Source organism: Chrysemys picta, chromosome 10 (genome assembly GCF_011386835.1).
Source record: "Chrysemys picta bellii isolate R12L10 chromosome 10, ASM1138683v2, whole genome shotgun sequence".
Classification (NCBI taxonomy): domain Eukaryota; kingdom Metazoa; phylum Chordata; order Testudines; family Emydidae; genus Chrysemys; species Chrysemys picta.
In genome coordinates, this window is record NC_088800.1 from 50,528,247 (window position 1) to 50,539,803 (window position 11,557).

The window sequence follows — 11,557 nt, forward strand, 5'->3', positions numbered from 1 at the left end:
TCTCTAGAGAAACTGACACACCATGTCCCACTGCCTGAAGCAGCACTGCAAATGCTGCTCTCACTGTGACTGTCAGGAGCAAAAGCATATGGAATGCACTACAACGGTGGCTGATTGGCAGGTGGAAACTTCTGGGGACATCAGTGGGGCTGCAGGACAACAGAGCTGAATTGTATGAAAAGGTTTATCTTTGCTCAAAAATAGCCTGAACCAAAGCCCAGTGAAGATAAGGAGACACTTCCCATTGACTGGTTTAGTTGGTGATTGGTCCTGCTTTGAGCAGGGGGTTGGACTAGATGACCTCCTGAGATCCCGTCCAACCCTGATATTCTATGACTTCCATGAGTTATGGATCAGGCATTAAGGTTTGTACTGTGCGAAGGAGTCAGTGGGAGAGAGGTGAATGACTCCTGCCAAATGCCACTCTGATTGCTACCCAAGGGCCCATAACTGGTTATCTGATTTCCTATACTGTCCTACAAGGCAAACCATTCACCACCAACATTATCACTGGAGAGAGAACATTTCTATAGGGTCATCTTTATTTCTAGAGCACTTTGCCTATATTGGCATGTTATGGGTAGAGGCATAGCTCCATGTAGATCTGCAAAGAGTCTTTGGCCCAGACCCTCAAAACTATTTAGGAGCCTAACACCCATTGATTTCAATGGGAGTCAGAGGCCTAAACAACTTTAAGTATCTAGGTCTTTAAGTATACACACATTCTGCATAGCCCAGGACACGTGGTGGCAACATACATGAAAACAGAATATGCAAATATCTAAAGTAATGCAATGAGTCTCTTGAGACCAAATCCACAGAATAAATATTTCAAATGTTTTCATTTATTAAAAAAAACTACCATTCACCTCTACTAAAGTCCAGCTCAGTAATTTCAGTACCAACAAGCATTGCACCATGTGTATAATATTTTAAGTAAGAAATAAGAACCAAGTCATAATACTGCATTATACTACACTGCAGAGTCCCAGAGTTACTCCTTTATTTCAGTTAAACCATACTACTCTACTGCACTTCATCAGTGATGTTGCCCTTCATTTAATATTCTATATGTCAACATGGTGGAATCCTTCTTTGCCAAGAATACTTAGATCCATTTTTCTGTTTGCAAACTGATCCTGAATTTTGTGAATGGCCTCATTCTTCACAAATATTCACTGAACAGTGTGAACAAACAATTTTTAGCCAGTGGGGTGCTTGCAAACTGTTCATTTCAACTGGTCATGAATGATTCACTATGTTCTCACAATGCGTGACTGGACTTTTTAAAAGTCACATGGTATTGTTTCTTCTCCTTGACTGGCTGGCTGAGAATTTTTGAACAGAATGACAAATGAGGGATAAGAAACTTCTGGTATGAATTTTTGGGTTAATAATCATTTGAGTTCATGACATTTTGGGGGGTTCCATGAACATTTTTTCCACAAATGAACTGGCAGCTGTTCAGACACTTGAGTAACAAATAATACCTCCCTCCCCAAATAACAGGGGAGGGAACCTGCTGCTTTTATTTGCCCACATGTTGGCAATAGGTCTGTGACCTGCTCTACTGGCGAGTATGCAGTCGAGTGGGATGAGTATATTGTTACGGGCAGCATGTGAGCCACAAGTTGATATGATGGCAGCCAAATTATACACAGAGATATGCAATTACACAGAATTACAACATATGCAGCCCCCTGAGGAATGATTGAGGGTAGGTGGGCATTACACATAGAAGTGGACTTTGCACTTAGGTACCATCTAACACAGTGATTCTCAACCAGGGGTATGCATATTCCTGGAGGACGCAGAGGTCTTCCAGGGGGTACGTTAACTCATCTAGATATTTGCCTAATTTCACAACAGGCTACATAAAATGCACTAGTGAAGTTAGTAAAAACTAAAATTTCATACAAACAATGACTTGTTTATACTGCTCTATATACTATACACTGAAATGTAAAAACAATATTTATATTCCAATTGATTTATTTTATAAGTATATGGTAAAAATGAGAAGGTAAGTAATTTTTCAGTAACAGTGTGCTGTGACAGATGTGTATTTTTATGTCTGCTTTTGTAAGCAAGTAATTTTTAAGTGCAGTGAAATTTGGGGGTACATAAGACAAATTAGACTCCTGAAAGGGGTAGTCTGGAAAGGTTGAGAGCCACTGATCTAACATACTGGATAAGTTTGGCATGTACCTATCTAGTGGCTGATCTACATAAGGATAAGCACCTACTACTACTACTACTACTACTACTACTACTACTACTAGCCAATTGAATTACTCCTTTAGTTCAAGTAGTAGAGGCCTGTGGCTCTGACATTGAAGGCTGTATGTTCTAGCCCCATTGATAACCCAGGCATTCAATGGAGTGCACTTGTATTGCTATAGCTATATAGTTATGGAGCTTCACATTTAGACCATGTCTACGCTATCGGCTAAATCGGCACTGCTGCAATCAATGCAGCAGTGTCAATTTAGTGGGTCTGGTGAAGATACGCTAAATCGATGGGAGAGTGCTCTCCCATCGATTTGTGTATTCCACCTCTTAAAGAAGCGTAAGGGAAGTCGGCGGGAGAGCGTCTCCCATCAACACAGTGCAGTGTAGACACTACGCTAAGCGGATCTAGCTATGTTGACTTCAGTTACGTTATTCGTGTAACTGAAGTAGCATAACTTAGGGTACATCTACACTACCTGCCGGTAAATTGATCCCTGATCACTTTGCCGTCGACTCCTATACTCCACCGCAGCGAGAGGCAGAAGTGGAGTTGACGGGGGAGCAGCGGCAGTCGACCCTGAGCCATGAGGACTCGAGGTAAGTCGACCTAAGCTATGTCGACTTCAGCTACGTCGACTTCAGCTACACTATTCTCATAGCTGAAGTTGCGTATCTTAGGTCGATCCCCCTTCTCCCCCCCGTCCCCGTCCCCCCGTGTAGACCAGGCCTTAGATTGATTTACCGCAGTAGTGTAGACCAGCAAGTTGCACCTCTTGCACCACTGCTATAAACTACTGAACACTTGGGTGCTATTAGGATTCATATCCTGCTCACCTGGAACTCTTGGTCTTGGAGTCTCAGAAGAACAGACCTTGTGACATTTCTTGTACTTTCAGTTCAGCTGGAAATACTGCTTCAGCACCGTTGCAGCAGCAATAATAAAAGCCAATGGGAGGGAGGAGAGATATGTCCTTTTTTGAACCAAAGAAATGTTCAGGTTCAGTCTGCATTTCAGATAGAGATTCATGGAGATTATTTTCTTCAGTCTAGTTCACTCACCTGTCTTAAAGCTGAGCTATTGTTTTACATCAGTGGTCTCCAAACTTTTTTGATCGCGCACCCCCTGCTCCGGGCCAAACTATCGAAGCAAAAAAAAAAAAAAGCCGCTCGGACTCCCAGCTGAACTGCCGAAGGGAAAAAAAGAAAAAGCGGCGCTGCTTCGGTGAGGCTCCTCCTGCTGCGCATCCCACTTTGGAGACCACTGTTTTACATTATTACTGGGCTTCAGTCACATGACGTGTGCTGACACTAAAAACCTTGGGCCCTGGACCTGAGAGGCTGGTTCACTGGGCACAGAGGATGAGTGTAACGTGGAAAACTGTGTCAACCTAAAACCCACCCAGTGTGGTTTACTGGTGAAACAGCATTAACTGAAGAGGATGGGCCAGGGTACCATGTTCTGGCTTCACACTGACCTAAGCTAGCAAAGTCCAAGACACGAGGTCTTGGGCTAATGGTGGAGCAAACAAAGGCAAAGGGGAGAAAATAACCTCTTTGGCATTGGATAGAAAACAGTTTAACAGCCACGCACTGCAGAACTGGTGTGAAAGTCAAATGTGAGTTTAAAAGAAAGGTTTCTCAACACAGGAGAACTGTATCCAGATCCCAAGGTGAAATAGCAGCAACCATCCAGATCCGAGGCTGCTTTAACAAGAGGGACTGTCAGCTGGCAGGGAATGTCTTGATCTGGGGACTCTGGTTAGAAGAGAGAACTTTACCACTCCCCTGGTGAGGGCAGGCAGAAGAACCCTGACATAAGGCTCTTGTACAGGAGAGATCTTTATAAACATACATAAGTTTAGCACTGTTTTGAGCTGCGATTTTCAGGGAATACTATTGGAAAAAGGTGTTTGTCATGCCCACAACAGCCTCTCCCAGTCACTCGCAGTCTTTCCCCCTCTATGTAAGAAAGGGTTAAGCTGCTGATCCTCTAGCTAACCACCTCATCCTGTTCTGTCGGCTAAGTGGCGCCTCTGAGTTAGTAAGGGGCTTCCAAAACCCCAGAGACTTCACCATCAGAGTGAGCCAGAAGGCCAGGGCTCCCCCTCAAACTCTTTGTTGTTGTTGCTGCTGCTGCAGAAAACACACTTTGAAATCTCACTACATATTCATCAAGTTCCTTTCACCCTAAACAGGCCTGCATATTAGAACAGTGCATAGGGGTGGGGGGTGGAGAAAATGAAGGGATGCAGCAGAGTCTGGAAGACCAAATGCACAGGGCCTATAGGCAATGCATGGAGGGGAAACGGAGGGGGTCTGAGAGCAATGTGGACTAATCATGGGCCATAAATGCAAGCGCCAAGGTATGACCGTGGTTCCCAAGTGTGTGTGTTCCCAGACACGACTAAGTGTTCCTATGCCCATGCTGAAATGTACCTGTCTATAAGCAAAAGGGACAGCAAGGATGAAGAGGCATTTGCTTAGATCTCAAAGCACTACACATGTGGAAACTGAGGCACAGAGCTGGCCCACATCACTCATCAAGTTACTGGCAGAGCTGGGGGAAAGGAGCCAAATCTCAAAGTTTGGTGTCCCGTACATTGGACCAATAGAGGCATGAGAAAGATTTTACACACTGCCTGTCCCCTAATTGCAAGCAGATACACTAAAAACTAGGCCTTATTCCCGTCCATTTCTCATGCCACCCAAAATTCCTTCTGATGCCAAGGAGAGATAAGAAGACTGACAGGTTTATTTGGGCATAAGCTTTCATGGGTAAAAAAAACACTTCTTCAGATGCATGTGAAGAAATGGGTTTTTTTTACCCACGAAAGCTTATGCCCAAATAAATCTTAGTCTTTAAGGTGCCACCAGACGCCTTGTTGTTTTTGTGGATACAGACTAACACGGCTACTCCCTGATATACGAAGATTGGTTAATCATCCTGCCTTCTGCACACATCCCCATCCCCAGTTCCACGAATGTCACATTTCTACATTCACAGCCTTTCCTTAGCTGCTGAAACCACTCTTGGTAACACAGTGGCAAAACCTTCATCAGTAAATAATAGGGGCATCTGAGCAATGGGGATTGGCAGGGAGATCAGGAGTGAGAATGCATTTTTCCTGCAGCTCCACTCAGAGGGACATGAATGAGGGAGTCAAATGTTATCTGGTGGGGTAGATCCCCTTATTCTCCCCCCACATCTGGTTAAACTTAAAGACTGAAGCAGAAGCTGCAGGACATTTGGCCCTGACTCCCTTGTATCGGGAGTATGTTCCTGATCTCGGGACTGAGGTGGCCCCTCCAGTTGCACAGCATGGAGGCTTTTAGGCTGTTTTATCCCCTGCAATTAGGACACACACAAAAGTCACCCCCTTTCCCCTTCCCCCACAACTAAATTCAGCCACTGAGTCCGGGGAATGGTTTATTTCCCAGGTTAGCACAAAGCAGGGTCTCCACATACCCCTGGAATCTGCAGAACAAAATGCACTAAGATGTTAAAGGGCCATTTGTAACCAAATCCCAACACACCAGATACTGTTGGGATTATGTCCAAAATATTTTCCCAGAATACCCTCTCCCACGCCCCACCCACACACCCAGGCAAAAGGCCTCCTACAGATGTTCGGTGTCCACACCACAGATGTCGTTCTTCTTGCAAGATGAGCTGACCCATTCCTTTCCCAAACACCCCGGATGTTTTACAAGTTGCACTAGAAGTGTTATTTTTCTGCTCCCTTGAAAGAGACTGGGTATCTGGGGGGGAGAGGGGGGGGGGGAACGGCCAACCGGTTTCCCCTCCCATGAGTGAGTTACTGTTTACATGGCTCCTGGAAGATATCAAGTACTAAAATCATTATCCCCTTGGAAACACACTCCCTTCTGCAGCAATTTGCACCTATTCCAAATTTAGCCTGTGTTTTACTAAAATCTGAATCCAGTCCCTCCACAAGTAGCGTTGGCCCCACAGAAGCTTGGCAGGCGCTCTACCCGCACCAGAGGAGCCAAGCACTGGCTGGAAGTGGTTTCTATAAAGCCTGATGGGCCTGATCCAAACCCCACAGAAGTTCCTGGGAGTCTTTCCACTGACTTCAATGGCCTCTGACTCAGGCCCGCTGCCATTTGCCCACCATCCCAATGCACTTTGCTCAGACGGATGGTGATCAGAACTTTCCCTGCCTTTGCTGGAGTTCACCGTCAGCATCTCTGCACACCGCTGACATGGCAGCACTAGGGAGTGAGTTTTACTCCTCACTGACCAAGAGTTTTCCAAAGAGCTTTTTTTTTTGGGGGGGGGGGGGGGTCTTTGCAATGTACTCTATGTCCCAGGATGAGAAGTATTTCAAAGAACTGGGGAAGATGCCCCCATCACCACCACAATCTGCAGACTACCCCATGCATGCAGTTGCAGTCCAGATCCTGCCACCAGCTTTCCCCTTTTCCTTTTCCACATCTTCCAATGTGGCAGCCCTGTTAGGACCAGATCCTGATCCCAAAGGCAGAACTCCTATTGATTTCAATAGGAGCAGGAGTAGGCCCCTCAGGGCCCAACTTTGCAAAGTGCTGAGTTCCCTCAACTTCCACTCACTTGAGCACCTCACAGGATCTTGCCAACACCCCTCCGCCCACAACCGGCAATCTGGAGGCTGATGATCCTACAAGGAGCTGAGCACCATCTGAGGGAAGGTAGGGCATCCTGCTCACCCCCTGGCAGGATTGGGCCAAATGGTGACTTCAGTGGGAGCTGAAGGCACTCAGCACCTCTGCCAGGTCAATCCCCCAAGAATGTTCCTCTTCCTCCTGACTCAATGACACATTCCACTGGGGAGAGAATTCCCAGTTCCCACCCCACTCGGGTTATTCTTCCAAAGCCCAGAGCAATCCCCACTCCTTCCCTCCCCTGCTAATGACTAGCAACAGCTACAACATTTGCTCTAACACATGGGCTTTTGAATTTTGCCAGGCATTTTAATGGCTCAGGCGATAACCTCTACCCCTTCCTCCACCACTGAGAATCTGAGAAATCTGAAACTCGGAATCCTAGTGACACAGAGTAAGAGAGAGACCCTGACAAGGCACAGTGAAGAAGGAAGAAAAACTCATGCAGATACTAGACAATGGCTCCCTTCCCAAAACATTTCAATTATTTTATCCCTTATGAGCCATTTATCCCTCTCTTCTGTCCTCCATCTCCACACCAGGTGCAGAATTTAAATAAAACCAGAGCCTGATCCTCAACCTGTGTAAAGTGGTGCAAGTCTTTTGACTTCAGTGGAGCGATACTGAGCTACACTAGCTCAGGATCTGGCCCCAAGAAACCTAGCACCATAATCTCCTTTCCCAGAACTCTGTAGTGCATCAGTAATTGTTTCTTCAGAGATAGAGTTTATTGCTAAAAATGTTTTGATCAGTCATAGTTCATATTTACACTGATATGTTTTTAAAGGAATATTCAAGTAAACATTTCCAATATTTTCTGGCATAATCTCTAGCTTTTTTATACATAAACATTAAAAATAAATAAACTGTACACTGAAAATTTCTTTTAACATCTCTACATTACTATATGTATTCCAAAACCAACAAAACAGACTCCACTCTTTCATAACTTTGTACTTTAAAAAAAATCTCCTTTGTAATTAATCAGTAAACACTTTTTAAAAACATAAAGAGCTTTGCAGATTAGTTGAAACATTTGTAGAAGACAAAAATACAGCAAATAGAAATTAACATCTTCAAGGGCTTCTGTGTTGGTTTTTTGTTGAATCATCTTGACTGGAAATTTCCCCCTTCCCTTTTTCAGGGAAGTACTCAGATTTTAGTGGGATGGATTTAAAATGTGGTCCTATGTCTTTAAAATAATAATAATAATAATAATAAAATAATAATAAACAGCTGCAATTTCCCCCTTCTTTTTAAAATCTCTATATTTACAAGGCTGGTAACTCCCTCTTTCTCTCTCTCTCTCTCTCTCTCTCTCTCTGTTTTGTTTTGTTAGAACGCTATATATGTATAAAAATAAACATCTGATTGTAGTGCTTAGCTTTGCCTCTGGCCTGCACTGCAGTTCCTTTTCAGTTTTGCTTTTCCCATTTAAAATAAAATAAGTCATAAACAGTGCAAGGGATGTAATAAGGGGAGAGAAACGCACAAACAGATCCTCTTGTGAGCGTGTGTCCATCTTTGTGTGTCCTTTCAGTCTCAGGGTCTCGGTGGGACGGAGGGGGGGGGGGGGGGAGGGAGACGAGTTGCACTGCGAGAGACAGCTAGGTACTGAGCTGGATGATGCCTCCTGGTGCACCGATCCTCTGAGATTCCCCATGCAACGGGGTTGGGATCCAGGGCAATGGAGACCGCCCCCCTCGCTACAGTTGGGATCCCGGTGAGTCTGTCCAGGAGCCTGGCTCTCCAAGCAGGGGGCACGCCCAGCGCGGCGGAAGCGGCTCTCTAGCCCGGCTTAGCAGGAGCACTTGCACTCCGAGATCAGCGGGTACTGGACCGGGATCCAGGTGCAATACTTCTGCCTGGACCAGCCTTGGCAGTACCAGCGCAGAAAGGTCTTGGGCACCGACTTGGCCGGCTTGCAGTACATGCCCTCGGGGAAGGAGCACGACTTCTCGGCGAAGCAGCTGCCCTCCTTGATGTAGCGCGGCCAGAAGCGGACGCCCAGGTCCTTCCAGGTGTAGCGCACGGGGCAGTGGGTGTAGGCCCACAGCCACTGCAGGAACTTCCTCCGGGCCTTCTTGCCCAGCTTCATGCGGGGCCCCGAGGTGCTCTCGCCCAGCTCCAGCTTCTTCAGCTCGCCGGGCAGCGGCGCCGAGCCCCTGAGCCTGGGCGGGGGCGCCGGGCTGGAGAGGTTCCCCGGCGCCGGGGCGGCCACCGACATGAACGCGGGATCAAAGCTGCTGCCCAACTTCTTTCTGAGCGTCCGCTCGTCCAGGTCCTGCTCCTTGGGGTCGTACTCGGGGTCCGGGTGCTCCAGGATGTCCTTGACAGGCAGGTTATCGCTCGGGGAGGGCCGGAGGCGGAGGTAGGGCTGGCCGGAGCCGCGCTGCAGCAGCAGCCAGCCGGCCCAGAGCAGGAGAGTCTGCGGCCCCTTCATGCTCCCGCCGGCGCAGAGAGGCCCCGGGCGGCGGCCGGGACTCGCCCCGGGATGGTTTCCGAGCTCTCGCTACTGCCCCGCGCTGCCCCTTGCCAAGTCCAGGGGAGTCATAAATAGGCCGAGACAAAGTCCAGCGAGGCCCGTCGCTTTAAATAGCTCCCCCGGGGCTGCTGGGACTCAGCATCGGCGGCTCCCCGCTGCCGCAGCCGGGCGAGCAGCCCTGCGCCCCTGCGAGCAGCCTTCCGAAGGGCCACGGCGTCTTTCCCCCTCCGCGGCTCGCTCCCTCCCTCCGCTCTGTCTGGCTCCACAAGATTCACAGCGGCCCCGGCTCCATCCCCATGGTGACAGCTGGACTTAGAACCACGACAGCTTGTCTAGACGCTGGGACAGGGTATGGCGTGAGACTGGAGCCCAAGAATAAACCCCTCTTTATAGACGGGGAGCTGGGCAAAGGGTCCGGCCGGCGGCAGCGAGGGGGAGGGAAGAGTCCTGCACACGCACTAACAGCTGCAGCTCTGAGGGGGGCTCCCCACTTTTCCCTTCCCCGCCCCAAGATCGGAGCAGGGCGCTTCCTCAGGCGGACACGCAGCGCCGGGCGAGCGGCGCGGAGCTCGGTCCCATGGCTGGGCTCGCCTTGTGCCGGGCGGCTCCGGGATCGGGGCGCCGGGGCTCAGGAAGCTGGACTTAGATCCCGAGGGTTCTCCCCGGGCTCATCCTCCAAGCGAGTCGCTCGCCCGCCCACGACAGGTCCGCACCCGGCTCCGGGCTGTAAATCCCCCGCTGCCCAGGCCCGAGCAGGACGCAGGCTGGTGCTCCGCGCCGGGCACTAGGGACCCGGCGGCGTCCTCGGGGGCTTCCTGCCCGGCGAGGGCAGCGCGGGTCGCATGAAGCAGCAGCTTTCGGGAGGGGCTGTGCAGTGGGGGCCAGAGCACCCCCTGCTCTGCGAACAGCCCGTGGCGAGCACCAGCCCTCAGAGAGCCCAGGCTCCAGAGGAGCTGCCCATTCCCCCGCCCGTCTGCGGGGTGCCTCGATCACTTCAACGCGCGCTCTGTGCACTGGGAGGAAGCCGTGGGCAGCGCATCCACGCCGGGGGGGGGGGGGGGGGGCTGCAAGCTGCGCGAGCGGTCCTGGCGGAGGAGCCCTGCCCAGACCCTGATCCTGCGGCACTGGCAGCCCGGCTCCCTTTGCCCGCGTGGCTGCGGCTGCTGTGCCCTGCGGAGCGCTGGGACCCACGTGCCCGCTCCGCTCTGCGCTGCCCAGCTGCTGCACGGCCGCCGCGCACTGCCGAGCGCCCCGCGCGAGCCCAAATTAAATATCCCCCTCGCCGGCGCGAGGTGTCAGCTGGAACTGCCCACCGCTGTCACTTTCCCCACGCTCTCTGATTGACAGCCCCCCGCCTGCGCCGGGGGGGCCCGCTGGGTCCTAATGCCCAGCCACCAGCCTCACTCAACCCTTTCCCTGTTGCCGGGGCTAGCAGCAGCTCAAAGATGGACCCGTCAGGGCAATATGTGGCACCTCTGCCGGGCCTAGCTAGGTCTCTGCTGCCGAGCTTGCGTCTGGCTGCATGGCCCTCCCGGGCACATTCGATGTGCTGGAGAGCACTCAAAGGGTTAACACGAAAACAGAGGTGTCAGAGAATCCTGCAGAGGCTGCTGGGCGACCACTGGGAGCTGCTGCAGGCACTTGTTTTGGAAAGCAGGGGAACCTGGTGCTTCTCACACACTGCTGGTTTGCAGAGAGATATGGGCCAGCCAAGCAATGGTCGCTTGTGACCCTGCTCTTTTTGGTGGGCCCATCATGCATTCGACCTAGCTCTTCCTCTCTGCCAGCGGGGCCACGGGAGTATTACAGGCCAGATCCCTGACCCCTTCCAGCATCAGGACCAGAAGGGAAGCATGTAAACATGGCATGATTTCCCACCACCACACCCCCCTCTTCCACCCTGCAAATTAGAAGGCCAGCCCTGAATGAGGTCACCTTTGGACAGACAACTTAGTGGCTTATGCTGCTCTGGGAAGTGACCACTGCATGGGATAGCAGTAAGCTCTGCTTCGGGTGGGCACATGGGACCAAAAGTCTGCTCTCAGTTTCACAGGTGTAAATCTGGAGCAAGTCCATTCACTTAAAGAGAATCAATCATTTAATAGGAGCAGAATTTTATCCATAGTGTTTAGACAACTAGATGACACAAACACTGCACATTATCCCACACCCAAGGGA

General features: G+C 50.1%; 1 protein-coding gene across 1 annotated transcript; it reads right to left on the reverse strand.

Moving 5' to 3' along the window:
* Positions 1–7,597: 7,597 nt before the first annotated feature.
* LOC101934335 (noggin-2-like) lies at positions 7,598–10,749 on the reverse strand. Its single transcript, XM_005293133.4, has one exon. The coding sequence runs from the start codon at positions 9,335–9,337 to the stop codon at positions 8,693–8,695; it is 645 nt and encodes a 214-aa protein (XP_005293190.1). The 5' UTR covers positions 9,338–10,749; the 3' UTR covers positions 7,598–8,692.
* Positions 10,750–11,557: the final 808 nt, after the last annotated feature.